At 47.4% G+C, this 23,971-nt stretch overlaps 1 protein-coding gene across 1 annotated transcript in view; it reads right to left on the bottom strand.

The window, feature by feature from the left end:
• The window catches only part of WNT5B (Wnt family member 5B), a 515,195-nt gene that overhangs the window by 255,970 nt on the left and 235,254 nt on the right, over nt 1–23,971 (bottom strand). Inside the window, exon 2 of the mRNA XM_069628623.1 lies at nt 10,431–10,538. Coding sequence (XP_069484724.1) covers nt 10,431–10,538 — 108 coding nt within the window. The remainder of the gene's footprint in view (nt 1–10,430; nt 10,539–23,971) is intronic.

The raw sequence follows: 23,971 nt of genomic DNA, 5'->3' as shown, positions 1-23,971 counted from the left end.
TGACACCAGGTATTATCCCAAAACCGCAGTCGGAACCTTGCACTGACGCGGTGGAAGGATGTCTGCATACACCACTGAACATAGAAGCAAAGTTTGACAAGTGCAAAGGGACATTATGAAGAGAAGACACATATATACTGAAGCGATATGCAGATGCTTAAAGAATGAAGATGTGATTGAAGTAACAAAGTAAATAGGAAGAGATGAAGAAATGTTATATGCAAAGAAGACTGGTGAGATGAAACTCAGCAAATGTACATACGCAGAAACGAAAGGTAGATGAGGTATATAGAAGTTTGCTACAGTAGGAACTACAACGCAATAAAGCAGCAGTGATGCAAAGATGGACGTCAGCATTGTGTTAAAACGGCCTCAGAGACAAACCAGGGCTGCAGAGTTGAAAAGCGCTGGAAAACAGCTTAATGCGAGGAACAACGAATATCTGTTTGGGTGGGGTTAAGGATGACACCTCAAGAAATAATTGCAAGGTACAAAGGGAGTTAACAAGGATAAACTAGGAATGAAGGACATAGATTAAAAAGAGGCGAAAACATCTGCAAATGCCAAGTATTGAACAATCAATGATGCAGAAAGCACATGTAAGACGGAGCAACCAAGTCTCCAGAGGCCAGGAGGAGTAGTAGAACCCAGTGTAATTTAACTAAATAGCATTAAATAAAAGGACAAAATTGACACATTTGTGGTCTCTTAACTAATGTAGTGCAAAACCAGAAGACAAGGTCTATTTATGAGCGTTCCAGGCAAAGATAGCTGTGTACCCATACTCCCTTAAATTTTCTGAGAAGAAAATAGACAGCAAGGACAACTACAAAGAAGAAGCCTTGGCTTGGGGCCTGTCTGATGAGAGATGGTAGCCTAATTGGTAGTATTGGTCAGTGATCTGATGTTGTTCCCCGCACCTGGGTTTTGTTTTTATGCTGATAACACGCTGAATGTCTAAGGTTGGGAATGTATACCAACCAATCATAAGAGGCTATGTACTATACAATGTTGCAGAAGCCAATCTGCTGTTGTTATTCTACTATAATCTGTATTATACGTATTTAGAGGTAGTTTGAGGCGTGCCTACTAGATAATGGACAGCCAATGATGTTATTAACACTTACGCACACTATATGTATATATGTTGCCCTAACCAATCCCTCCCCCTCTATAGGTTTTACTGTTTGCAACGTAGGATATTGTAGCTGACGTACATCGAAGCATAACGCCTTGTATGTCAACAGATTTCCCTACTTTATTTGAACTGACAAAGTAGTACTTTGCCATATTTGTGGAGTCTGTCTAGTTATTTGGGTCTGAGATTATTTATACGTAATTCCTTCTGGCACTTGGAATGCTCCAGATGCTACTGCCCATTTTGGTAGCAGAGGATGAGTCACCTAGGCCCAGATCTAGACTCTCGGACGATTGCTATCTTTCGCCAGAAGATAGCAAAGTTTACATTGGAGAACAATACACATATGTGGAAAAAGACAGCTGGCAGGTGCCCCTTCAACGAAATTCCTGAACTGAATGCGAACTGAGTCGATGCCGAGGGACTCCAGCTGAGCAACGGATATAAGTAGAGCATTGAAGGTGGCAAATAAAGGGGAAAGGTTATAGTATAAGTGGAAATATATATAGTAACATGATTTGCGCTTCAAGAGAAAAAGAGATACCTCAATTCCATGGGGGCAGAAGGACACGCATTGAACTCCAAGTAGAGTATATGTTAGGGATTCCTGAGGCAAGTGCCAATATGAAGAGTGTGTGCGTCACTCCAAAATAGGGTTGATATTGAGAGGAGATACATTTACTGAGTAGAAAGTAAAGGAAGGTGATCACAGGAAAAGAAAAAGTGCAATTTACTTGGAGTTATAAATACATCGATGTAAAACTTTCATTGTGTATAAACTAGGTGTACCGGATAGTTAATTTACTATTCAGCGGAATACTGAATAGTTGGTCCAGCTATTTGGCTGTAGCCAAGTCATTTTTCTTTTGGGTAAACATGTTCTAGGCCATAATAAACAACATTTCAATGAATAAACTAAGGAGGCATTCTATTGCATGGGTATTCATGGTTATTAATTGGATATGTCTCTGTACGCTTATTAAAAAGACAAAAATAAATACAAAACAGATCTACTTTACTCTGGTCACTAATACGAATAACCTGCAAGGGTAAGGTTATATTACAGAAAAACAAGGCTTTCAACATTTTCTGCTAAGAGGCTACTTCTGTGATTAGAATAAATATCTCTAGCTTTACTGAACCCTCTCTCGCTGTCCACACTGGTAGGAGGAGGTGCCAAGTATACACAAGCAACTTTTGCCAACCCTGGAAATCGAACACTGTTTATTTGCCACCACTCCAGCAGGTCTTCTGTTTTAGGGAGCAGCAGCTCACTCAAAACGAAAGTGAGCTCAGTGTCCATGGAACTATTTGATTAACTCACACCAGCCGTGGACTGCTGAACAACACTGTCCCACATGGTGGAACACTCATCTTGGGTGGTGGCTCGTCCTCTTGCAGGTCAGGGTCTGCGGGTTGCCCCACAGGAGGATGGGAGGTCTGTTCAGGGAGTAGAGGGGATTGCACATTTGACATTGTTGGCCACATCATCATTACTGAAAATGTTTCATTTCAACCGAGGACCGATACCTGTCGCCACACAGTGGATGGATATGGCCTCAATGTCTTTAAACCTTGCCTCTACAGCCTTCAATAACTCTGTTTTAACAAGCTTCACGCCAGTGTCCCTAACCTTACCAGAGCCCAGGTAGGACCATAAAGCTTTCACAGCAGGAACCACCAAGACCAAGAAGATGCTTGATGCATGGGAGCAAATCTCCTTTGTGAGCTCTGCAAAGGGTGCCAACAAAGAAAACATTTTCTGACAAATGCCCCTGACAGGCAGAAAGATTGTACTGTGCGGAGGACGATAAAGTGTCTAAACTTACTGGCCACCTCTGCCCTACCAGTCGCCACAGCATAAAAAGGAGGGGTTCCACTGTGTTGACATATTGTGTACCCTTAAGTGCCAGGCTATTATGGAGGTGTATGCAAAAAGGACGAGCATACCCGTCCTTGGCACTTAAGGGGTTAACTGCAATTCAGAAAACCCAAGATCTTTTTGCAGTGCGTGCAAGCGGGACATGGTGGAACTGGAATGTTTGAAGTGCCCAACAAGTTTTCTTGCATGCAACATCATGTCCGACACAGATCTTTTCACAAAAAGGACATCATGGATGCAAAGCTGTAGGGTATGTGCAAAACACCCCACACCAACAAAATCTGCATCTATGAAGGCCTTGCACACGTTAGGTGCATTATCGCGAAGAATCACGTGCACTTTGGAATGGCTGATTTGCCACCTTTCAAGCATTTCCTGGAATGCCAAGACTATTTTGGCACCAGTATGGCTTCCGCCAAAACCCTCCCACTTCAACAAAACTCCATGCCTTTTTCATGTTGCTGGCTAGCCAATGTCCTGTTAATACTGTGAAATCATTTATGGCCTTATCAGAAGTCCAACAGTCTACAGTAAACGCTAGTTTCTCAGCGCTCTGAAGCAATACACCGACTCACTTTTTCATACAGGTCGGGGATGATGAGAGTCGAAAAATATTTACGTGATGGTATTTTGTACCTAGGCTCCAACTTCTGAAGTACACACACAAAGCCTACATCCTCAACAACAGGAAATGGTTGCAAGTATAATGCTATCATTTCACTGGTACTGCGATGTACAGCATGTGCGGAAAGGCTGTCCAGAGAATCTTGACTGGACAGCTGTGACCATGCCCTCTTGCACTTTGCGGGAGTCACTTTGCTGTTGATTCTTCCTACAACAGCCTCTTTTTTCCTTTCATATTGGACATAGTCATTGTGATGCTTGAACCACAGATGATTGGTTAGTGCTGAAGTGCCGAGTTTGCAGAACCACGAGACAAAACCACAAGACACACAGAACACACCGCACCGCCTTGGAGTTATCCATTTTAATGGTAAAGTTATCTCACACAGGGCTGATTTTCTTCTTGGTGCTACTCATGCTGACAATGAGGATGCTCTGCTGCTTTGGCCCAGAGATAGGGTTTCTGCTGGGCAAGTCGCCTAGCTGTTGCTTGAGGGCCTTTACGTAAATCAGAATCTCGTACTGGTGACATTTCATTTTAATGAAAAAGTCAAACATAAGGAACAAGTTACTTACCTGTAACTGTTGTTCTCCAGCATGGGTCTGGCATGGATTCACATGCTCATGAATATTCCCCGTCGTCAGGCTGGGAATCCTCGGTAAAGAAAAAACCAGTATCAGTTTCGTTTCTGATCTGTCTTTCGTAGTAGTAACCAATCACTGGTCTCTGCGTCATACTGACCACAGCCAATGACTGCCCTCTACCTAAGCACCGCCTCTGGCAGCCATCTTCAGATTTGGAAGCACGTTAAGTGGCAGTATGACCAAGTGAAGAGCCGCAGAGGGGTAGGCGGGAGGGTTCGCATGTGAATCCATGCCAGACCCATGCTGGAGAACAACAGTTACAGGTAAGTAACTTGTTCCTTCTCCAGCATGGGGTCTGGCATGGATTCACATGCTCATGAATAAAAAATACATAGCAGTACACACATGCACAACCACGGGAGGTGGCAAAGGCTCAACATTAAGCATTACATCAAACTCAACATTAAGCATCTTACCTCCTCACCAGGCTCACCTCAGGCGAACAGGTTGCGCAGCACTGCTTGGCCGACCCTGGACTCCTCCCTGGAATCCCGATCGACGCAGTAGAATTTAGTGAAGGTGTGCGTCGACCTCCACGTAGCAGCCCTGCATATGTCCAGCAGGGGAACACCAGAAAGGAACGCCGTGGTAGCTGCGATCGCTCTGGTGGAATGGGCTCTCGGACGGCCAGGCAGCGGTCGGTTTGCCAACCGATGACAGTACATGATACAGCCGGAGAGCCATCTGGAAATGGAAGCCTTCGAGAGAGCCTTCCCCTGATTGACAGGTCCAAAGTTCACAAAGAGTTGTGACGTCTTCCGAAAACACTTCGTGCGGTCCACGTAGAACTTCAGTGCTCTAGCCACATCCAGCGAGTGCAAAGTCCTCTCAGCCGGCGACGAAGGCGACGGGAAGAACACAGGCAACACCAAGGGTTCGTTGAGATGGAAGTCCGACGGTACCTTTGGGCATGAAGGAGGGGTGCGTCCTGAGCACTACCCTCGTGTCGTGAAAAGTCAAGTACGGGGCCTTGCAGGAAAGGGCCTGGATCTCTCCCACCCGTCGTGCGGAGGTGATGGCCACAAGAAACGCTGTTTTCCACGACAGAAACTTCAACGGGGCCGAGTGCAGAGACTCGAACGGAGGTCCCATGAGCTTGGTCAGCACCACGTTGAGCTCCCACGCCGGGGCCGGCGCCTTCACCGGCGGGAACGATCTGAACAGTCCCTTCATGAACTCTTTCACCAGACGATGAGACCACAGGGACGACCGGCCCGTGGTTCTGGTGTATCGGGAGATCGCAGCAAGATGAATCTTGATGGATGCGTGTGCCAGTCCAGCTTTGGCCAGCGTCAGCAGGAACGGCAGTACCCGGGGAGCCGTAATCCGTAGAGGGTTAATCTTCTGTGCGTGGCACCAGATAGAAAACCTCTTCCATTTGTGTCCGTAGCATTTAAGAGTCGAGGACGCCCTGGCCTTTGCAAGAACCTCTCTGCAGTCGGCCGGTACGTCGTATCCTCCAAACTCTAGCGCTGCAGGAGCCAGGCCTGCAAGTTCAGCGATTTCGGGTCGTGGTGGAGGATGGCGCCTCCTTCCCTGGAGAGCAGATCCGCGTCCACCGGCAGCTTCATTGGCGGGGACGCTGACAAGTCCAGAAGGTCCGGGAACCATATCTGCCTCGGCCACGCAGGTGCGACGAGGATCATCCTGCACCGTGACCTCTTGAGCTGGTTGACGAGCCGGATTAGCAGTGGCAAAGGAGGGAACGTGTAGAGGACCAGGCCCTCCCAGGGGAACGAGAAAGCATCGCCCATGCTCCTCGCCTGGGGAAACCTGCTGGCGAACCTCCGGCACTTGGAGTTCGTCGCCGTCGCGAACAGGTCGATCTGGGGTGTGCCCCACCGTCGGAAGAGGCGATCCACTAGATCCTGCCGTAGTTCCCACTCGTGGCACGAGCGCAGCTCCCTGCTGAGTCAGTCGGCGATGGTGTTTTTTTATCCCTGCCAGATGAAACAGCACCAGAAACATCCCTTGGGTGACTGCCCAATGCCACAGGTCCTGCGCCTCCCTGGACAGTGCTGGGGACCTGGTTCCGCCCTGTTTCCTGATGTAAAACATGGTGGTGGTGTTGTCGGTGAAGATCCACACCACCTTGCCCTTGAGGGACGGAAGGAAGGACCTGAGGGCCCAAAAAACTGCACGGAGCTCCAGGACGTTGATATGTAGGGATTTCTCCGTCGGGAGCCAAAGGCCTCTTGCGTGCAGATTTTCGGTGTGCGCTCCCCACCCTTCCAGGGAGGCATCCGTGGTCACTGTCTCCTGGTGGGCTGGGGTCTGGAAGTCCATGCCCGCCGTCAGATGCGCGCAGGTGCCCCACCACCGGATCGCTCGTCGGAAACTCTTGTCGAGTGTGATCCTTTCCTCGAATCTGCCCGTCGTTTGGATCCAGCGCGCGTCCAGGAACTCCTGCAACGGGCGCATCCGGAGCCTGCACATGGGAATGAGGTAGATGCAGGAAGACATCATTCCGAGGAGGGACTTGATGGACCTCACCTTGGCCGCGTCGGCCACCAACATCCGCTGCACCTTGCCCAGGATGGTCCTGGTCCTCTCCTCCGACGGGGAGGCCAGAAGGGACACTGTGTTGAGCCTCGCTCCCAGAAACAGAGCGTCTTGCGCGGGTACCAGGTGGGATTTGGCATAGTTCACGGAGAATCCCAAGTCCGTGAGAAGTTGGACGGTCCTTGCCGTGTGAACCACGGCGAGCTCCCTCGTCTTGGCTCGGATGAGCCAGTCGTCCAGGTTGGGAATATGGAAGTAGGCATCCTCCAAATCCAACGACGACAGGAAGTCTCCTTCCTCCAGCTGACCCAGGACGTGCTGGAGGGTGACCATCCAGAACTTTTGCGCCTTGATGAACTTGTTCATACGTCGCAGGTCCAGGATGGGGCGCCATCCCCCCGTCTTCTTCTTCACGAGGAAGTATCTCGAGTAAACTCCGGAGCCCCGAAGCCTCTTTGGGACGAGTTCGATGGCGCCCTTCCTGAGCATCGCCTTTACCTCCAGGAGAAGTTGAGGGACGTGAAGTTCTTTCCTGGCCACGGGGGGGACGCGCGGACACCTTCTTTGAAACTCGAGCGCGTGGCCCCGGGCCAAGGCGTCCAGCACCCAACGGTCGGTGGAGATGGACTCCCACACGCTGACGAAGCTCGCCAGCCGGCCTCCCACCGGGGTGCTTCGGTGGGGGCCCGACCCCACGGCCGGTTCAATCCTGCTTCGACGAGGCTTTGCCACCTTGACCTCCTTGGCGACGACGGCGGGGTCCGCCAGACATGCCTCGTCCTCTGTAGGCCTCCTGAGACGATGAGCGGGCCGCTTGACGGTAGGTGGAGAAACCGCCGCCGGAACCTTTGGAGGCGCCCTTGCCTCCGCTGCTCCGAAAGGGCGTCCGTCGTTGTTGCAGAACTCCAAGGGCCCGGGCCGTCTCGGTGTCCGCTTTAATGGCCTGAAGGGAATCGTCCACTGTTTTCCCAAACAGGTTGTTCCCATCGAAGGGCATGTCCAGGACTCTGGTCTGAACGTCTTGACGGAAGTCCGTAGCCTTGAGCCATCCACGCCGCCTAAGGCAAACGCCGTTGCCCAACTGGCGGAACCCAGTGTCGGCGATGTCCGTCGCAACGGTAATGGCGTGGTCCGAAGCCACCTCACCTTCCTGCATGATCTCGAGGGCCTCTGCCCTCTTGTCGTCCGGCAAGAAGTCCAGCAGGGGAGCCAGTTTGTACCAGAGCTCCCTGTCGTAGCGGGCCACGATAGCCAAGGCGTTGGCCGCTTTAATCGTCGTCGCTGCAGACGAGATGACTCTGCGTCCCATAGCGTCCAATTTCTTTCCCTCGCCGTCCGGTGGGGAAGTCGATGCGGAGGCCGCACCCCCCCCGCTTTCTTCCTGGCCACCGCTGAGACGACGGAGTCCGGGGTAGGCTGCGCCCGGAGGCACAGGGGGGCCGTGTCCGGGACCCGTACTTCTTCTCGTACCGGTCTCTTCTAGCTGGCGTCGTGGAAGGGTTCTTGAGGAGGGTGAGGCCCTCATCCCAAATGTCGTCCAATAGAGGCACTGCGAGGACCGTCTTCCTCTTGGCCTCGCGCCGCTGATAAAGGAAACCTTCCTTCTTCTTCTCCTCAGGGCAGAGTTGGAAAAGCTCGGATGCCCTGGTGATCATGGAGTGGAACGATCCAATCTCGTCGGGCGGAGAAGCCCTGGTGGGAGGCGACGACGGTACATCCTCGTCGTCCGTACCCGTCGCTGCCGTGTCAGTCCCCGTATCATCCCCTCGGGTGGACGGGGAGGAGGGCTGGAAGGGGCGCGACGGCTGAAAAGGAGATGGAGGGTGGATCCTTCTTTTCTTGGTAGGGGGAACACCAGAAGGTCCCGGTTCTGGGTCCCCCGACGGGAGAGTTTCCGTCGGCAACGGTAGTCTCGTCCTCATCTCTGAGCATAAGGACTGTATAGCCAACAAAATGGCCGCCGAGTTGTCTCGCGGCGCTGGCAGATTGGAATCCGACGGGCGATCAGGGGCCCCGTCGGTACCCTCGACGATGTCGTCGTCACCTGCGTCGGGATCCATCCCGACGGGCCGGTCTTCTTCCACGCCGAGGCCGTGGCTTAAGACCTCGACCAGCTCCTCCTCCGAGGTAGAGGCAGAATCTACGACGACGCCCTGCCCCCCCTTTTTCTTCCCCACAGGGGATTTCACGGGGGTCCTATCGATGGGCACAAAAGAGGACTCCCTCCGAGGTGGCAGGGAGACTCTGAGCCCCGAGGTCGCCACCGCTGGTGTAGCCTCCACAGGCTGAGCCAGGGCCGCCGCGACAGTTTCGATAGAGGGCTTGGCCGGATGGATTAAGGCCTTCACCACCTTAGGTGCGCTCACCACCTTATCCTTGAGGGGGGGGGGACACTGCCTCGCTCCCCTTCCGCCTTCGAGCTCGACCGGGGCCTCTCCAGGAGCTTCGCCGGGTGCTCGGCCTTCCTCTTACCCGACCCAGAGCGTTGGCTCGTGGTTGATGGTGCCGGGGAGGGTGCGCCCTGCCTGGCGCCCGTAGAGCCCGACCGTTCGGCGCTCCCGGTGCCAGCGGACTCGCGGTGCTTGGCCTTATGTAGGACCCCCGTCGCCGGGGCGTCCTCAAAGCTCTTAGAAGACCGCTCGGATTTCTTCCTCTTCTTCTCGCCGGACGGGCTCTTCCCTTCTAGCCAGTTGGCGAGACGTTGATGGCGGTCCTTCATGGTCCGCTCCGACATGTTGCCGCAAAACGCACAGTCCTTCTCCACGTGCGTCTTGTCCTCATGTAGGCAGTAAAGACAAAAAGAGTGTTCGTCCTCCTTGAAGACGTTCTGCAGCTGGCATCCAGGGCAGACCCTGAACAGCTTTCCGGGCGTCGAGCTTCCCTTCTCCTGGGCCATGACCGGGCCTGAGAAACTTCTGGAGTCCTCCAAAAGCGTAGCTCGACGAAATCTTCACCCTTGAGGGGCGCAGACGAATCCGACACGGGTCCCCGTTGATCGGATGGAGAGTCGGTGGAGCTTGAGGCTCCTTTTGACCGAAAAAACGAAGTTTTTGAGAAAAAACGTGAAAAAAATAGCACTAACGCTCGAGAGCAATAGCACGAGGATCCCAACACATGAACGTGCGGTAAAAATCTGAAGATGGCTGGCAGAGGCGGTGCTTAGGTAGAGGGCAGTCATTGGCTGTGGTCAGTATGACGCAGAGACCAGTGATTGGTTACTACTACGAAAGACAGATCAGAAACGAAACTGATACTGGTTTTTTCTTTACCGAGGATTCCCAGCCTGACGACGGGGAATATTCATGAGCATGTGAATCCATGCCAGACCCCATGCTGGGGAAGAGTACATTTTGCCAGGGCTGTATCGGATGATGGCTCTGAAGCGTTATTTGGGGTTACTTCAAAACTGTTTTAAAAAAACCTTTTAAAAAAGGCATATAACATAATGTAAAAAAGGAAATATGAGCATTCAATGACAAAAACCGGGTTTGAAATTGCCAGGAGTAGGAAGCTATTTACTTACATCCACTGGCGGCGGCAAGCATAATATAGCAATCTTTCATTTATCAGGCATACGCACCGGGTGGTGACCTCCCACCTCAAGCTTCCCCTGAATAGTAGAACACCCATAGTACTCACCAGATTTGTAGGCACTACGCAGTGATTTGCATCAAGGTGGAATGGCAAGCCGGTCTCGGAGATGAGCTTCTTTGGTTGATGCTGTGTCTTTTCAGGGCAGTTGTATGACTAAAAGTAAAGGATTGAGTTATGTATGAGCAGCTGAGAGCAGAATACACCAATGCTTACAAATACTTAACACAGGGTTCCGCAGCACCCTCCCACCCCCCCTTATACTCCTATGCCAGACCATAAGCCCCCAGCACTGACCAGAGGTCAATGCTGTCCCTTGTCACACCACCTTGCAAATCACTCCTCTCTGGCATGAAAGTCCTAACGCCCCAAAGCTGGTGGCCCCAGATCCAATGTTGGAATGGGCAATATGGCAAATGCCTGAACCAAAAACACAAAGCTACCGTGGACCAGTTTTCTGGGGTCATAGTTGCCCACTTTTTGGGGTAATGTGGTCAGCCAGTTTTATGAGTTGCTTCGCTTTGCGGCTAATCATTTTTGACCAGTGTTGCCGAATAAATATTCTTTCAAATGCACAATTTGAATTGCATCACATTTTATCCAAAAACACCCGCTTGGGTACTAGTCAGTGTCAGAAAAGGAATGAATATGAATAGCCATTTGCAACTGTGGGCCACTTTTCCATTAGTGCCAGAGACAAGTTTATGGCTCAGCCCGCCCTGGGGACAAAGTGCCCCGGTGGCCTCGTGAGTCTGGGGGCCGTAACCAGAGAGTGGAGCAGCCCCCTAATACTAAAATGAAGGTCGGACCACCAGCTTTGCACCGGTGGCCGGTGCAAATATTGCTGTCCATTTCGGTGAGGCCGCAGGGGTGCAGGAAATCCCAGCAACCTCACCGTGTGTCGGGGGGTTGGGGGAGACTTTCCAAATTTCGAGGCCGCCGGGGGAGACAAAGTGACCTGGCAGCCTCATGAGCCGCTCCCAAAGAGTGGAGTGGCCCCCGAATACTAAAATGAAGGTCGGGCCACAGGCTTTGCACCGGTGGCCCGACGCAAATAATGCTACCCATTTCGGTGAGGCCAACGGGGTGCAGGACACCCGAGCAGCCTCAGTGTGTGTTAAAGGAAGGTGGGGGGGGGGGGGAACTTAGCTGGGCAGTGAACTCTCTGGCGGTGCTGGTGTTTTCTGGTCTGTTGGCATGGGAAGTAAGAGAAGGGAACAGTTCTACCCTTCCCTCGCTTCCTATTTCAACATGCAGATGCTGCTTCCTTTGTGGTCAGGCTGAAGAATCCAAAAGCAAACATCTTATTTGGCTTCTGAAGCCTACACACTGCCACACTTTTTGAATTAACTGTCATCTCCCAAACAGGGAGAAGACAGCTAATCATAGAAAATGGACTTCAGCTTCGAGTCACTATGGCAGAAACTATTCTACCAAAACTGAATAGCTGTTTTTCAGCCGAAGTTCGGCCAAATAGTGACTTGAAGCCGAAGTTCGGTACACACCTAGTATAAACAAAGACATTAAACGATAGTAATAAATTAGCAGATTATTACATTTTAAGATCAATCAATTGACGTCAGACAAGGATGAAAGTTGAGAAAAAAATAGTAAATAAAATAATCGATAGAATTAAAAATGAAGGAATAAAGAGAACGATATTGTAGAGATTTTTAAATTGGTCAAAGAATTGGTCTTTTTTAGTAAAGGGCGACAATTGATGCTTGCCCAAATCGTATTGTATTTTTGTAATTGGTTAGAGAACCTGGTAAGTAGTGACAGTCGAAATTGACTTGTCATCATGGGGAACAAACCTTTCATACACTTGTGCAAGATGTTACCAAGACACACTTAAAATTAAGAACCATCATGTCGAGGCGGATAAAAGGCACAGCTGATGAAAAAATGTTCATGCCCTGGCCTCAAGAGTGTGCGTTATCAAGAACTGTATTACAACATACTTACACGCGGCATATACAGGGAAGAAGTTACAGAAAAGGTTAATCATTCTGGAGATATGGAAAATTTATCAGAGTGAGAAAGAAGAACCGCCCGAGAAGGAGTGGATGCTAAATCAGAATAAAGGGGAGGACTCAGCTCCTCTTCCTCCTTCTGAAAACAAGAGTACAGAAACTAAGAAACAAGGAATTAACCCTCGAAAAGACATAAAAGCAGCAGCAGAGTATGTTAATCCAACACATGCGCCCCCCCCCCCCGCCCCCGCACGCTTATACTATCGAGGACAACACAGAAGAAAGCAAGATTAAGGAACGCAAAAATATGTCAACACGCAATGAATATAAAGAGTGTGATGAACAAAGAGACAGACCGATAGAAGTAGAGGTGGAAGCTAAAAGACAAAACGAAGGGAAGGACAAAGCCTAGGAAGGGATACTAGTGCAAAACAAGTGGATGGGAGGGCAAGATGGAAAGGGCCTCAATGGTGTTCAAGAGAAAGAAAAGGAACAAGACAAAAGGCATATAAAGAGGAGAAGGAAAAAGAGGTAATGAAAGGAAGAGCAAAGAAGGTATGAGGAGAAAGAGAATAGAGAAAATAGAAATAGAATCCCAGAGATTGAAAGAACGTAGGTCACAAAGAAGGCGAGAGGAAGTAGAGAAAAGGGACATGAGAAGGGAAGAAGAAATGAGAAGGAGCAAGGAAAGATGACAAAACAGGTTATCTTATTAATAGATGTATGGTGCCAATTGAAGCTCAAGAACAATGGGAAGAAGAGAGAGGGTCACAACAGCCCGCTGGGGAGTTGCAGGGAATACCAAGAATGCAGACATGGGCTGATGAGCACAAGGTATCGGTAAAGAGGGCTGGGGATTTATATAGGCAAAAAGGGGGCAAGGAGGGTTACAAAACTAACAGGAGCATTGAGAGATCTCTACCAGAAGGAACATGGAGTGGCTTGGATGATCAAATGGTAGACTAGCATAGGGCACGGTCCATAAGTGGGTTAGATCTTAATGACGAGGAAAGGACGATAGCCATACAAGCTGGGGTTTATTGATGTCAGATGAATAAGGGGAGGAAAATTAAAAGGCACAAAGAGAGGGTGTGCATTGTTTTTCGATAGACCCAAGCATAGAAAAAGGGGTAACATGGTAAGATTTAGAAGATCCTAAAGAGAAAACACTGGAACCGACACCATAGCCTGAACGACCACCAGCACGCTTGCACAGTGGCGGGGATATAGCCCTGCCATATGTAAGCAGATTAAGGTCACTGCCAGGACGAAGACAGATGGGTGAAGCTAGCCCCACCTGCAAAACAAGAAATGTTGGTGGGTATAATTATGGGCCTGTGTTTACACAATTCCCATTATTAGAGAAAGGAGGCGGAAGACCACAATGTATACCGTGGCCACACATGTATAAAGACAATTTAAAATGTAAGTTTGACTGCGGCTGCGGGAAAATGTATCTATGAGTTAGAAAGGATGTCAGCGGAAATCACATTAACAGTGGGCAACATAAAAGGCCTGGTAGCACCTTTTCTAGGAGAGACAGCAGAGGCCATTTGGAGACGAGCATGGTATGCGAGTGTAACAGCACAAAACACGACACATTTAATAATTGCAGAGCAGATATATGAGGAGCCCTTACAGTACAGTACCCCGACACATAAAACATGGGTGCGATTATGACAAGGAAAAATGGGTGAGGATGAAGAGATTCAAGAACATTGGATTCTCGAGGCGCAGGAACCTTCGGATAAAACGGTATCATTATTTTATCATATTTTATGACACTGATTGCCAAAGCCAGTGCAACAGCAGATGAAGAAACAGGTAGGAATGCAAGCGAAGCCATGGCCAGAAATACAGTCGACTATTGCACATCATTGTTGATTGTCACAAGAGAAAAATAAGAAGAAAGCTGAAAGTAGAAAGCAAGAGGAAGCAAAGTTAGCTCTGATTTATTTTCTCGAATTTGGCTACATATTTAGTGTTATTGACAAGTGGTAAAGGTGTGGTAACGAAGCAACGGGAATGGACCTAGAGGGGAACAAGGTAGAGTTCAAAACTCTGAAGGAGGAGGAGGTTTTAACAGGCTATTCTCCACAGTATAATATCATGCCCAAGATGACACGCCGAATCAGACATGTGCGCTACAAAAAGAGCAGGCACAGCAAGTCCAGCACAAGTACAAATGCCACAAGAGCATCTACAGCAAGACCCTATACAAACACAGCAAGTACAGACCCAGCAAGTGATGGCATCACAATGGAATATGAATACAAGAGTTCCACAAGCATACACACCTAGCAAAGGGCGTGTGACCGTGGTAGGAGGAAATCCTTTCACAAGTACTGGGATGAATTTATACCACAATGGGGCAGCCCACAGAGAGACCTGATGTGTTCAGTATTACCAGTGACACCAGACCCTCAAGCGGAAGCAAGGATCAGGGTAACGATAGGAGGCAAGACATTTTTGTTTCTTTTACTCCCTGGAGCGACTTGTTCCTGTGTTCAAGAGATAAAATACTGAATGTCTGGCATTGCCATGAATGTGCAGGGATTCTCTGGGGCTACAAGTTTAGTTCCTTTTACTTTTGAGTTGCCAATTTCCAGGAGAAGAACATGATGTGTCTATGCCACTGTTGTTCTCTAGACAGGCACCAGTCAACATATTAGGATGTGATCTGATGACACAGTTAAACATGACGATATCTTTTACTTATAAAGGGATTGTGTGTTCCACGCCAGGAATACATTTCCTGAATGTGAGTTTATATTTGCATTTGCAGGCCAACACATTACAAGGGGTTCCTTTGGACCCAGAAGTATTTTTGCACAGTCTAACTGTTTTGTTAACTTGGCTCCCTAGACTAGTAGGTCAATTATTGAGAATACCCGATTAATTCTTGCTTAGGCCAGAAATACCTATGGATGGTGAAGATGGATGGGTGATTCCCATAGAGTTAGAAGCAGCAGTAGTAGTCAGAAAAGAAAGAGTAGCTGTCCTTGGGACAGATGAGCAAAGAGGATGGAGAGTAGTAATAACCCCCAGTGAAGGATATAGATTGACAGATGAAGAGTTGTTCAAGGATGATTAGTCAGTCGATGAATTAGTATTTTTCATAAGTCTCACTGGATTAAAATAGAAACAAAAATACAACACAGAATGGCATTGGTAAACATTAAACCACCAGAAAGAAACCACCATATTTTCAGGAAGATTTAGAAAAGGTGCCAAGCATTTTGTGGACCAGCAGTCCTCATGACGTATGTCTATTGAATTGAGCAGAAGCAGTTAAAATGAAGCTCAAGCCAGGAGCCATCTTGCCACAAGCAAAGTAATACCCAATATCCAGAGAAGTGGATGAAAGAACGTTCAAAACCATTTCCGCTTTGATACCACAGGCAAAATTAGAACCATCAGAATCCCTCTGCAAGTCGCCTGTGTACCCAGTGAAGAAATAAAGATGGGGGTTGTGGAGATTTATCCAGGATCCCTGTCCTCTAAATAATATTGTTGAAGCAGAGTTTACTCTAGTTCCAAATTCAGCTACAATATTATGCAATATTCCACCTACAGCCAAATATTTTAAACTAATAGATTTAAACAGCTTGAAAGTGCAATAATTCAGTACGTAGATGACATATTAGTGTGCAGCAATGATTCAGTTCAACTAATGACCACATTGGCAGAAAAAGGCTATAAAGTATACAAAGAAAAACTACAGTATTGCCAGGAAGAGGTCCTATACAAAGGACAGTTAATCTCTCAAGCAGGGAGAGAAGTGACACCTGAGAGAGCCGAGGCAATCATGAAGACTCCTAGACAGTGAGGGAAATGCAACAATTTTGAGGCCTATGTAATTATTGTAGGCCCTGGGTTTTTGATTACAGTACATATATCCAACCACTTTTAAAAAGACTCAAGGAAGCACAGGTGGGCAAAAGCAAGATAATATGTACAGACAAAATGACCAAGGGAGTTGAAGAATTAAAAGGGGCTATTTGCACAGCCCCTGTTCATTATAATGAAGACTTTGATTTGTTTTCACATTCAAATGGAGAATTAATGATAGCAATCTTCACACAGAAAACCACACTAGGACATGGACATAAACCATTACATTACTATAGTGAGATTTTAGACCCAGTAATGAAATGACGTTACCCTTGCGAACAAGCTTTAGCTACTGCTGCTTTTGCAATTGAAAAGGCTGCAAGTATTTCAATGGGGTGCTCAATGACGCTATTTGTCGAGCATTCCTCATTTTAGGGAAACCCAAAAGTACATTGACTACACAAAGAGGATCAGAATAGGAGGCGATTATTTCAAATCCAGCGATCAAAATGGTTAGATGTAGAATAGTGAATCCAGCAACATTTTTAGCAGCATTGTTAGGGAAAGGGGATTATGTACATGATTGCACAACGTATACTGAGGTCTAAAATGATATTCCCCATGTTAGAGAAAATGCTCTCGGATGGGGGAACATTCTATTCATTGATGGTTCTTTGAAAATTGACCAAACGTTAGGAGAAAGACATACAGCATCAGCAGTAGCGAAGCTGAACCGTGATGGTGAATTTGAAGTAGTGACAAGTGAGTGCGAGATTGCCTTTGCATTGTTCAGCACAGGCTGCAGAATTAGTGGTGCTTAGCGCCGCACTCCAGAGATATGAGGATGAGGAAGTGACAGAGCACTCTGACTCTGCCAACCATACACGCAGATCGTCACGTTGGAAAAGGAGGAATCTACTCCATGCAGACGTCCCACCAGAGCAACATGCGCAGCTATTGGACAAGCTTATTAAAGTATTAAAGCTTCCATTGGCTATCGCTGTGGTGAAGTGCGCAGCCCATACTAAAAGGACAGATTTGATTTCTTTCTGTAACATAGCCGCAAACATTGAAGCCAAAAGGGCAGTATATTTCCCAGACATTTCTGATTTTGAAGTAGAAAGTGTTAAACCCTTGCTTCACCATCGTGCATCATCCTGACAATTGTTTAACATGCTTTCCATTGTACAGTTAATTGAATTACAAGGTTGAGGCCCACAGGAATAGCAGAATCTATGGAAGAGAAGGGGGTGTACTGTATCCACCACTCTATCTTTATGGAGTCAAGGCAGTACTGGAAAGCCAGTTATGCCTCTAGGATTATTGAAGGTGGTGCTGGAGCAGCTTCAGTACACCGCGAACACAACTTGAGAGAGTGTTGCTGCTACGATCGCAGAAGACTGGTTCTCACCAAATCTATTAGAGCATGTGGCACAGTTAATTGTGAACCACATTATATGTTAGAAGTTCACAGCAGGACGCACTTTAAGAACAGTTAGAGGAGCAATCCCAAGGCCTAACGGGCCTTTTCAGCATCCACATATATAGTATTTGGATATGTTGCAACTATGCAACAGTTACAGGTATGTTAATGGTTGTATGTCCCTTTTCCAGATGGATTGAGTCCTGCTGTCTGATAATGAACTGGATTTTGTAAATTAGTTATTTGAACAGATAGTTTTTCTGTTAGGCATAAAACAGTCATCTGCTTATGACCCACAGGCCAAAGGTATCTTTGAGAGATTAAACTGACTTCTCAAAGAAAGGACAGCAAAGATTTTAAAAAATTACTTTAAAGAAGGGATGGGTGCATCGTCTTCCCCTTGCTTTGTTTGCAATAAGAAACCAGCCTCATTCAGATCGCCACCTGACTCCTCATGCGTTGGTGACTGGACGTTGCATGAGAATACCCCTTGCTCCTTCCACTCAAATAGAAACTGATGCCCACAGTGTAGCGAAGACATTAGGTGATGAGATGCAAAATTATCTGTGTCATGCCTGCCGGTCTCCGTTCTCCTCCTGCCCTCACTACTGTCAGGGGCCATGCCTGTTCACAAACAGCATGACTGCCACCTGCTCATAGAATGGCTTACAGAACAGCTGCCAGGTTGTTCTATACATGGTGGAGACCGTTAGGCTGTTTGCCATGGCATCTGTGCAGCGGCGCTCAGTTACGTCACTTGGTAACTAGAAGCTCTACGCGCGCCATGGTCACGTGGCAGGGTATGCAGCGTCTCGCGTAACAGGTCATCAGGAAGCTATTTAAACTTCACGAGGCAGAGATCAGGTGCTTCTGATTATTGTAAAGCTTCTCCGTTACCCGCTTCCATGCGAACTTCCTTGTGTAAATCCTTTCACAATTGGCACCGGTTACACGGTCTACTTGGATTCCGCTCTGCCCGCGTTACCTGCTTCCCTACGATGACTTGGCTGGCCGTCACATTCTGGATTGTTACTTGCTCGCACCTGGACCAGAATTTCTTCAGGGATACGTTGTCCGCGCATGCACCAGCTATTCAACGCAGATATGCAGCCCGTGCATGCACCCACCACTCACTTGCGGATTTGGTACCTCACTTCCACGTCGGGGTTGCCATGAACTTGTGTGCATTTTTCGCACATCTCCAGCCTCACATCCTACTCTGGGTCTCCTCTGAAATACTAAGCTGAATTCTTTTCGCTTGTTGCAAGCCTCCCTTTCCTGACCGAGGCTACACAGAACATTCAGTTCTCATCCAGTGAATTCCTCCAGTGAAACACCGGTTGTACCACGAATTACACTCCTATCCAGCATCCTACTTTCCACTCCTCCACGGATATTTGTTATTCAGTGCACAGTACTTATGAACGTTCTGCAGTTTATCAACCAGTGCACCAACCAGACTATAGTGAGTCCCTTGTGCCGTACAACGTTTAGTCCCTTACTAACCTTCCCTTTATTCCTCGTTTTTTTCCATTCCGTCTTCTGCACTCTGGACCATCTATTGGACTATCCACAAGCACCATTACGGTAAGAGTTATAACTGAGGGGCATTATTCAAGGATAGGGCAGTAGGGAGGCAGCCATACGGTCTCCTTAGTTTACTCTTCTTTAACCTGCCTTCTCAGGGGGGGTCAAGAAGGAGGTACTACAACACTACTCAGGTTAGTCTAGTTTTATTCCCAAGGTCTTCTTGCATTTCCTTACGGGTAGTGTCTGAATTATACTCTTTCTTTACAGCCTGGGGTGTTCCTGTACTTACAGATACTGCACCCTTTCAAATGATTTTCTCCTCTAGCTTTTTTCGTTATTAGCAGCTAGTGGGGTGTATCATTGGGAAAGTCTGTTATTGATTACAAGGTGTAAGGTCTTCCTACATTGACCAGTCGTTCATCAGGGCCAGAGAGGTAAGAGATATTCCTGACAGTCTCAACCTTCTCTCTGGTAAGCCTTTCACATTCCATTGCTCTAAGAGTTGTGCCTTGATTGTGACATTTGACAAATATGACCACTAGTGTTTCTTTAATTTCCCAACTGATCAAACATTGGAGGGAAGGGTCGAAGAAGACTGAAGAAGACAGCCAAACCATTGATCTTGATAAATTGTTAAAACAGCCTAGTTTGTAGCCAGGGGACCAGGTGCTGGCGCTAGGTTTCATACCCACTTGGAACAAGCTTTGTTTGGAAGGACCGTACTTAGTAGAGGAGGTCACTTCCACTGCTGTGAAACTTCAAAACCAAAGAGCATGGCTGCATCTGAATGACGTAAAGCTCTACAAAGCAGAGACCCTTACCCCTCTGACAACCATTGACAGTGAAGCAAGAGAAGTCGTTCCACGGATGACAAGATCGGCTCCCAAGAGCCAAAACAAAGATTCATCAAAATATAGACATTCCCAAGTTTGATGGGTAACCAGCTTTTAAATAATTTTAGGACAATTTTAGTTAGGAAAAAAAGAACGATTTGTGTTGGAGACAAAGTAACAAAACGTGCATATAACACTCCATGTTACCTAAAACTGTAACGTTGCACACATTTTCGTATGCTGTTTTTTTCTTACATTCTTCAGTCCTATCCAGCTTTAATAAGACGACATGTGAAGGCGGTTACATTTTTTGAGAATCCTAAAAACAGTGCTAATATTTACAGAGTTATTATTACAATAATTCTGCAATTTCTATTATACAAAGGAGTAATTTGTAAAAGTGACACAATTGTGCATTGAATTAAAAATAATCTGATGTTTCCAAGTTATTAGAAATGCACTGCCAGCAAGAAAAGCGATAAACTTATTTGGAATAATTCTTATGATCTCATTCTGTATAATCTGTCTTTTTTTCCTTATTATCGCATTTCAACACATACTTCATCTGTATTTTTGATAATTAGGTAATGAGACTTCTGTAATTATCCCTAACAAAAGTACTAGCAACATTTTCCCTAATATTTCTAAACAAATTGAGCAAAGAGATTCTGAAAAAGATAGAGCACATAAACTCATACCTTGATAATTCAGCCATTTAAAAAAATGTGGTATCGGCACATGGAGGTGGGGAAGAGAATTTCAGATGAAAACTGTTATGCGTGTTCTCTCATCCCTTATGCCATGAGCACAGCCAGAACATTAATTGCAAGTGAAATACATTTACATGATGAAAGGTGTCTCAGCCATCTATCAGCTTGCACAACAAGAGGACAATTAGAAGGAAAATTGGCAACCCTAAAATGGAGGTTGAGAAAGACATTTCCATATGAAGATGAATATCAAAGACACAGCAAATGGAAAAAGATCCAGCCTGGATTCATTGAATGCTCAAGTTCTCACTTAGTGGTATGACTGGAGATCAGATAAGGATTGTTGTACAAAAACGATTGAAGTCAGACCACTGGGAAACACCAGGATTGCAAGGATGTTGGGAGAGACCTCAGATGTTAGTGTATGGACTACTGGCAACCAGCAAATGATGAGAAGATGGAATGCTAGCTTGTAGAGCACATTTATTGATGACAGCACCAGTGCAGATAGTGCACATTTCTGAAATCATGGGCCAAGTATTCAATACTATTAACATGTGTCAAGAATGAAGCAGTACCTGTATCCATATTACCGATGAAGAATGTCACAATATGTTTCCGAAACAGAGGTCTGACTAAAGTTGGAGAAAATAAAGAATATAAGCAGATAATTGACATTCCAGGAATTAATGGAGGAACTGTGATGCTAATGGACCGCTACTGGGCCTGTGGAACCCAGAGATTACATGCAGCTGCCTAAAAACTGGGGAGGAATGACAATGCATTACTTACCGTAAAAGCATTTCTGATGGTTGTATCTGCTTAGATTCACATGCTGTGCATAGGTCCGACATCCAGTGGTCACTGCGGAGTATTGCATTTTGTTTTCGTAGTCGAAAAGGGACGTCGACAAGGCGTGTCTGAAACACTATCCCTATAGTGACGTGCGTTGTACCCACAATCCCTCACGCGTCGAGGTCCCTCTGTTTGTATTTTTCTGCCCTGAGGGAGCCTTTTAGACGTGGGGGGAGTACAGAAAAGAGAGATATAAAAGGAAGTCTATGTTCCTTCCATCCGAGCGGGGAGGAAGGGTGGGCGCATGTGAATCTAAGCAGATACAACCATCAGAAATTCTTTTACGGTAAGTAATGCATTGCCTTCTGATGTTTGTTAATCTGCTTAGAATCACATGCTGTGCATAGACTAGCGAGCAGTACCCGGAGTTGGCGGTGGGTTAAGAGAAGGAACAGTAGAGAAAAGATGTCTTAATACTGCCTGTCCCACCTGGGAGTCAGATCTAGAGTGTGCATCTAGACAGTAGTGTTTTGTAAAGGTGTGCACAGAACACCAGGTAGCCGCTTTGCAGATGGACTCAAGGGGAACATTTGCAATGAATGCTATGGACGCCCCGTGCCTCGAGTAGAATGTGCTCTTGGCCTAAAGGGCAGTTCTCTCTTAGCAAGAGTATAGCAGAGAGTGATGCATTGAACAATCCATCTAGAAATAGTGGACTTTGAAACTGCATCCCCTTCTCTTCCTGCTGCCACCGAGACGAAGAACTGATTAGTTTTCCTCAGTGGTCTGGTTCTTTCCATGTAGAACATGACCGCTCTGCGGACATCTAGTGTGTGCAGAGTCCTTTCTCCCAAGTTGGAAGGATTTTGAAAGAACGCTGGTAGTTCTATAGACTGGTTTACGTGGAATTTTGAGATGAATTTCGGAGCAAACCTTGGGTGAGTGCGTAGAACCACCTTATCTCTGTGAACTGTAACGAAGGGGTCTAGAACAGAAAGAGCCTGAAGTTCACTTACTCTCCTGATGGAGGTGATAGCTATTAAAAAAGCAGTCTTAATAGTGAGGTGTTTAAGAGATGCTTTGTGCATGGGTTCGGATGGAGAGCCCATGAGTCTGGTAAGTACCACATTAAGGTCCCATCCGGGAGCTGGGTCAGCTATCCGGGGGTGTATTCTCTTTACTCCCTCCATGAAGGCCTTTATAACAGGGATCTTCCACCACGACACCTTGAGTTGGGAAGTGGTGTATGCAGAAAGTGCCGCTAGGTGGACTTTAATGGAATTGAACACTAGACCTGAATCTAATAGGTGGGTCAGGTATAGAATAATATGTGTGGGAGAGCAGTCAATTGGGTTGATGCTCTTACCCCTGCACCAGATGACAAACCCTCTTCCATTTGCTAGAATAGCAGTGGCGAGTGTTAGGTTTTCTGGCTTCCCTGAGGATGTCCATGCATCTTTGCGGGAGCTGTAGATGTCCGAATTCTATGATCTCAGGAGCCAAGCTGCTAAGTTCATGTTCTGGGGGCATGGATGTAGGGTCCTGCCCTCGTCTTGTGACAGCATGTTGTACGGGCAGGGGAGTTTCACTGGGGGAGATAGAGACATCTCCATCAAGTGAGCGAACCATGGCTGTCGGGCCCACATTTGGGCCACCAGTATCATGGTTACTTGTTCCTGGTGCATCTTGTGAACCACCTTGTTGAGAAGGGGAGTCGGGGGAAAAGCGTAAACCAATTTCCCTGACCATTGCATCGACAGACCGTTCCCCTTGGATTGGTTCTGGGGGTACCTGGAGGCGTAACTTGGGCATTTGAGTTCTCCAGGGTTGCGAACAGGTCTATTTCTGGGAATCCCCATTGTGTGAAGACGTCGAAGACGATGTCTCCGTGCAGTCGCCATTCGTACTCTTCGGGCAGGGGGAAATCTCTGCTGAGTTTGTCTGCCAGCAGATTGAGTTCCCCTGGTACATGTTGTGACAGTAGGAACATGTTTTGTTTGAGAGCCCACTTCCATATATTTTGGGCCAGTTTGGACAGTCCTGGAGAGTGGGTTCCCCCCTGCTTGTTGATGTAATACATGGCTGTGGTGCTGTCTGTAAGGACCATCACTGTCCTGCCTTGTAGGTGTTCCTGGAAGGCTTTTAGCGCCTTGAACACTGCTAGTAACTCTAGAAGATTGATGTGTTTGGATGCTACGTTCGGAGTCCACACTCCGTGAGCAGTCTGATGGGATAGGTGAGCTCCCCATCCTGTGAGGGATGCGTCTGTGGTTAGAGTGGCTTCCGGCACGGGTGTGGCAAAGGGTTTTCCTTTTTCCAGGTTTTCCTTTCTCCACCATTGTAGCGAGAGAACTAAGGCCTGCGAGACCACCACTAGATCGTCCCACAGTCCGCTGGCCTGACACCACTGGCTGTTGAGCCACTCTTGCATTGGGCGCATGCGCAGGCGCACGTGAGGTACCAAATAAATACACAACGCCATCATGCCTAG

The sequence above is a fragment of the Ambystoma mexicanum genome, chromosome 12 (genome assembly GCF_040938575.1).
Source record: "Ambystoma mexicanum isolate Mex_15411 chromosome 12, UKY_AmexF1_1, whole genome shotgun sequence".
NCBI lineage: Eukaryota > Metazoa > Chordata > Amphibia > Caudata > Ambystomatidae > Ambystoma > Ambystoma mexicanum.
Note: the sequence above shows the minus strand (reverse complement) of the source record. Positions and strands in the feature narration are given on the sequence as shown.